This window comes from Xyrauchen texanus, chromosome 10 (genome assembly GCF_025860055.1).
Source record: "Xyrauchen texanus isolate HMW12.3.18 chromosome 10, RBS_HiC_50CHRs, whole genome shotgun sequence".
NCBI lineage: Eukaryota > Metazoa > Chordata > Actinopteri > Cypriniformes > Catostomidae > Xyrauchen > Xyrauchen texanus.
In genome coordinates, this window is record NC_068285.1 from 4,097,772 (window position 1) to 4,103,617 (window position 5,846).

A 5,846-nucleotide genomic window follows, 5' to 3' on the forward strand; every position below is an offset into this window, starting at 1 on the left:
GTAAACCTCTGAATTAGACACGCCCATTCTTTCTAAACCCCGCCCTCCAAACATACCGTTGTACCGCTAGGACTTGGTGGTATGGTTACAAAAATAATCTCTTGATATATCTCTAAAACATCTGTTTTTCTGCTTATTGGCAATATACGATATCTAATAATTATGTATTTGCTCTGATATAGCATAAAAGTCTTATTTTTTAATCAGAGGAAACCTAATGAAAAATCTAATGAACAATAATGAAGGCATGTCTTCCACAGTTTTTCACTAAATGAACACAAGGAACAATATTGAATCACTTTCATTTAAATGCATCTATACAGTAATAATAATAATAATTATTATACGGACGGTGTGTGCAAAAACTACAACTTCACTCACTTATTTTAGAGAACCCAGTTGAGTATATTATTATGATATTGAATTATTATTGTGATACCCAGTCAAGTTATCATTTTAATACTGAATTATTATTATTATTATTATAATGGTAAGGATTACATTTGTTTATACAATAGTAATGTATTTCCGTCATATTTCTGTCACCTTCACCTGGAGCTTGTATTTTGGTGAAAAAACTGAAAGAGTGGTGTTGACCATTTCCTCATCATCATCATCATCATCATCATCATCATCATTAGTCCCTTAGTCTTTAGACCGTTGGGGCACCACATGAACTTTCAGATGTTATCTCTCTCCACGCCTCTCTGTCCTCGGCCTTTCTCATTGCGTCAGATAGTCGCAAACCCGTCCATTAACGGATGTTGACCTCCCATCTCTTCCTTTTGCCACCTCTTGTTCTTCCACCTGGCACAGTCCCCTGCAGGATTGTCTTTGCAAGACCATTGGAACGTGTCCAAACCACCTCAACTTTCGCCTTTTGATGTGTAAAGCAGTTCAATGGAGGTGAGAACCGGCTTTACAATATAAATAATATTGTAATAAAGAACTAAAACCAAATGACACAAACAGACACATAGGACGGACACCTGCCCGTAAACGCTCTCTCTCTGTCGCATCACCGTCCGCAGTCTGCCTTTATCCCTCTCGGATGCTTGATTAGCTTGATTAGGGACCAGGTGTGTAAACTCACGACCCAGCTCTGCCCTCCGCCCTTCTTCCTTTGTTCTCTCAGGCCAGGGAGCCCCTGGCATGACGTAGATCCCCCCTCCCTCTTTCCCTGGGGGAGGGCGTGCCTTATGCCCCGTCTTAAGCTGCAGTGGGAGAGAGAGAGAAAAAAACAAACAAAAAAACTCTTACTTGCCGGTTCTCCAATAAACTTTAGCTTGGTCCTCCACCCTCCACCCTCTAGTGGACGAAAGCAGCGCCTCCCCGGGCAGATCTCCTGGTGGACGGCACGCCCCGCCACATTCTCATAGAACAGAAGGGGTCTGCCCCGTCCCTGGCAGCGGTTCTCCGGCTCCAGGCGGTCGGCAGTGAGCCCCTCCCCGCTCGTGGTGGCGGTCTCAGACTCTGCCGCATTTCAGCGGCTGGTAGGGGTTTCCTCCGCCCCTGGCAGCGGCCCTGACCACTCCAGGCGGTCGGCTAGGAGCCCCTTCTCTCCTCGTGGTCGGCGGCCGTTCCTCCGCTTCCAGGTTGCCGGACTCCTCCGTCCCCGGAAGACGGCCATGGCTGCTCCATTGGGGTGGATGGTAGTGGCGAGAACTCCACTACGGCACATCCCTCCTACTTCCTGAGTTTTGGCACCAGTGTAAAGGAGTTCAATGGAAAGGAGGCGGCGAGAACCGGCTTGACAATATAAATAATATTTTAATGAAGAAATAAACCAAAAGACACAAACACACACATTCTCTCTCTGTCACACCACCGTCCGCAGTCGGCCTTTATCCCTCTCGGAAGCTTGATTAGCCTGATAAGGGACCGGGTGTGTAAAATCTTGACCCGGCCCTGGCCCCGCCCTCCGCCCTGTCACATCATTATAGACAGGAGATCTTCGTGCGGCCCCATAGATGGCCGGATTCTGTTCCTCACTTCTTCATTTGTGATGTGGTCCTTGTAAGAGATGCCGAGGAGAAGTGAAAGCATCTCATCTCTGTTGCCTGTATTCTCTTTTCAATTTCAGCGGTCAGGGTCCATGAATTGAGTTGGCCGATACTATTGGCATTGCTCGTCATCAACTTAATCTTTTCTGCATTTATTTGTATTCCGAAAGCTGTTGATGTTCTGTCTGGCCTTTCCACCAAATTGGTGATCTCCTCTTTATTCCTGGCTAGTCCATCAATGTCGTCTGCAAATCTCAGGTCCATCAATATTTTTATTTTGTATTTTTATTATTTGACCATTTACAGTTTGTTAAATCTAGTAAAACGCTGTCATCTCCTTTTCTGTGATACTGTGTTCCACTTTTAGATTTGAATAACAACTTAAAGTGGTAACAAATTTGGAATTGCGTGAATGTGTGAAACTGCAGCACTTTGCTTTCACAAAGCGCAGAAAAGCAGCAGAACAGCGTGCCACTCATTCACACTGAAGCACACACAGACCATGCATTTATGCAATTACATCGCAGCTTTTGTGGTTTAATAATCACATATGACCAAAATATAACATATATGAATGTTATTTTGGTGAAATGTGCAGCCCTGAAGGATAGTGAGTCTAATGATGCGCTCGAGGAAACAATAAGTGCATACAATTATTGTGATATTCACGATATTGCTTAAATGAAATAAAGTGATGAATATTTTATAGAGTATCACCTATTTCTATGTAATGAGAGATGTAGCAGGAGAGCAGGATCATGTCTCAGTGTGAGCGTATATATGCTTTTTATGTGCATTTTGGAGATTTCATTCATTCTTGCTGTTTCCATTGAACGTTTTTTTATGCAAAGTCCCAAAATGTGCGTAAATATACACGGATGCACGTGCCAATCCTTTCAGAAATATCACTTGCAGCACCTTTGACTTATATGAAGATTTATCCATGTTCTTTCACTTATATAAAGCCAGTGAAATCTTTTCAGGAATTAACCTGTTTCATGTGACGTCACTGTATGACCGCACTGAACCTTGCACATATATGACCACTTGCACATGTACATACGCCATTCTATGTTATATGTCCTATTATTTGTATGTCTATTTATACTCTTACCTTGTATTATATTCTGTGTCTCACTGTCATGTTCTGTGTGCACAGCTCCTACATTCATACAGACGGGATCATCACATACGCTATTAAATACTGTGACTAAATCAGACCAGAAAACAACACCAGACATTTGACACTTCTGAAAGACGTTTACGGTGATGTACCGGTGGGCGTGTGTCACCAGTCACACATCAGAGATGAAGCGTGGATAAAATATCTTTACATGAAAGTTCAGTTTTGCAATACTTGTGCTGTCTTCAGACCTGTGTGAACTTTTCCTGGGACCAAAAGCAATTTTGGATGTTTTTCTTGATATCGTTTCTCGGGTGTTTTTACATTCACCGTCATCGCCACAATTAGCCACAAAAGTGACGTCACTGAAACAGGTCAATAGTGAGTATCAAAGAAAATCTCGTTGTTATGGTGAATAATTGATCTTCATTTCTCACAGACTACAGTGAATGTGGAGTTTTTCATCGCACCCAGTCGAGGGCTGATTGTTGGCACGAGTGCAGTGGCTGGAGTTATCATATGCTTTATTCTAGTAGTGATGCTGGTAAAGGTAAGAACCAATCAGCAACCACCTCAAGACATACCTCATCATTCAGGGACACATTTTCTGAAATTCTCAAACCAATCTGTCTCTCTTTGTGTGTGTGTGTGTGTGTGTGTGTGTGTAGTGTGGATTTTTTAAACGAAAGCATCCTCATGAGATTTGGAATTTACAGTATTTCAATGTTCGGTTAGTGGAATTCACCACATCTGAAGAGGACAGCACCGGTCCTGATCACCAATCAGTGGTCCAGACACTCCAAACAGAAGGAATACATGAAATCTGGCACTTTAAAAAAAATCAACACTAGGGGCACTATATTAAGAGCACTTAACCCAGCGCTGTGCCATAAATTGTAAAAAGTCAGTGCGCATGGCCATGAAGTTTCCGAATTTTAATGCAAGCATGCACCAGGTGTTGGCGCAAGTGGGTTGGTGAAATTGGCTGGGTCAAGTGCAATTTCATTCTGAGGTTCTTCATGCACCAGCGATATAAACAAAGACAGCACATTTATAAGAAGTTGAAAGTGAAAATGGACTGTATGTAATGAATTAGAAGAATAGAAATATGGACTTACGTTCTTTAGGACACATGGAGAATGTGATTCTTGTCAGGATTTGGAGTATTATGAATCATTTTCATCTACTGATTCACGAATCATGGCTAGTGTTAACAGTGACTGTAACTGGTTTGTTTTTTGCACGCACTTCACTTCTACTAGTCCATCTTGCTTTTAAATTCAATTATTTCATTAAAACATAAAAACTTAAACCAAATATAATTCTAAATTCAAATAACACTTCAAACTAAATGAAAATATAATCAAACTAATGGTTATTATTATATATATATATTATCTTCTGCAACTTTTCCTCCAGCTCCAACTACCAATACAAATGAGTAAATGTAATATAATTGTAAATATAAATGTAATAATAATAATTGAAAAATAAACCATGATGTCTTAAAGTTTAACACAAATCTCATAAATTTTTGTTTCATAAAATGGCTCATCTTCAGTGGCATAATTTGATGTTCCAGCATATTTTCAGAGTTTGGATGTGAACTGGATCAACACCTGCTGGTGGAATCTCCAAACTGCAAATGTAGGATCTGAGTTTAGACTTTGTGCTGAAAATAGACGTGCTTGTCAACCATCTTGGCACAATGACCTGTTTCACAGGAAAACTTCATTAACATATAACACACCCACAGTTTGTGCACATACACCCACAGATAGCGCCAACACTCCCACCCATGCCCACTTGCGCTTTGCATTGGCACGGAATACCCATTAGAATTAGTGCACGGTTGATGCACTGTGCTTTGCACACTTATGAAACTAGAGACCTATCTAATAACAAAAACCACTGAAAGAAAATGATGGTAATTTCTTTGTTTTGATGCACAAGTCTTTCCTTTTGTTGGCATGCTGTTCATCTACAGACTTGGTTTAGGGGTTTTCCAGAATCTTTAAACAGAGACCAAAATTCTGAGTACTTTACATATCCAGTTTTTAATTATTATTTATTTTTAAATGTGTCTCATAAGAGATGTCATATGTGTCCTTAAGTATGTCATATTTAATACAGATTTAATACCTCAGTGCACTCTTCTGCTTAACATCAGCTGGATGTAATCTGGTTTTATCAATCATAAATGTCCTTTATGTGAAGGTAATCTGGCTCAGTTCAGGCTACAATCGTTCTCTAAGCATCCCTGTTTTCCCTCGTGTATATTTGACTCAGTTGTAGATGTCTTTGTAGATGATGTCAACATGATGTCACATCTGTTCCACTCATGCCTTTTGTGTCAGAATACTCTCTTCTTATTGGCTGCTGGAGTTAAGGAACACTCTTTGGTTTGAAATACAGTTTTTCTCTCAACTCCATCCTTTTCCTCTGTTATTTATACCAGTTTCATGTCATTTAAGCAGAACTTTTGGTAATGAGTTTTGAAGCAATATAACAAATATTTTCATTGTAACATTTCCAAGTGTGTAAACGCAAAGTGCAAATGTTACAATTCTCCAGTTTGCCGCCCAACAAAAACACGTGTCTCTGTGTGAAATAAAACCTGTCTGAAGTCTGTTTCCATGGTAATCTGGTGATCTCATGAATGATTGTATAGGATGTTATGGGTTTGGTTTCCAAGGATCGTAGCGCTTGTTCTACAGTCG

General features: G+C 40.5%; 1 protein-coding gene across 1 annotated transcript in view; it reads left to right on the forward strand.

The window, feature by feature from the left end:
• LOC127651086 (integrin alpha-M-like) overlaps positions 1-3,989 on the forward strand; it is a 53,163-nt gene extending 49,174 nt beyond the window's left edge. The window contains exons 29-30 of the mRNA XM_052136810.1: positions 3,566-3,676; positions 3,795-3,989. Coding sequence (XP_051992770.1) covers positions 3,566-3,676; positions 3,795-3,977 — 294 coding nt within the window. The 3' untranslated portion in view covers positions 3,978-3,989. The remainder of the gene's footprint in view (positions 1-3,565; positions 3,677-3,794) is intronic.
• Positions 3,990-5,846: the final 1,857 nt, after the last annotated feature.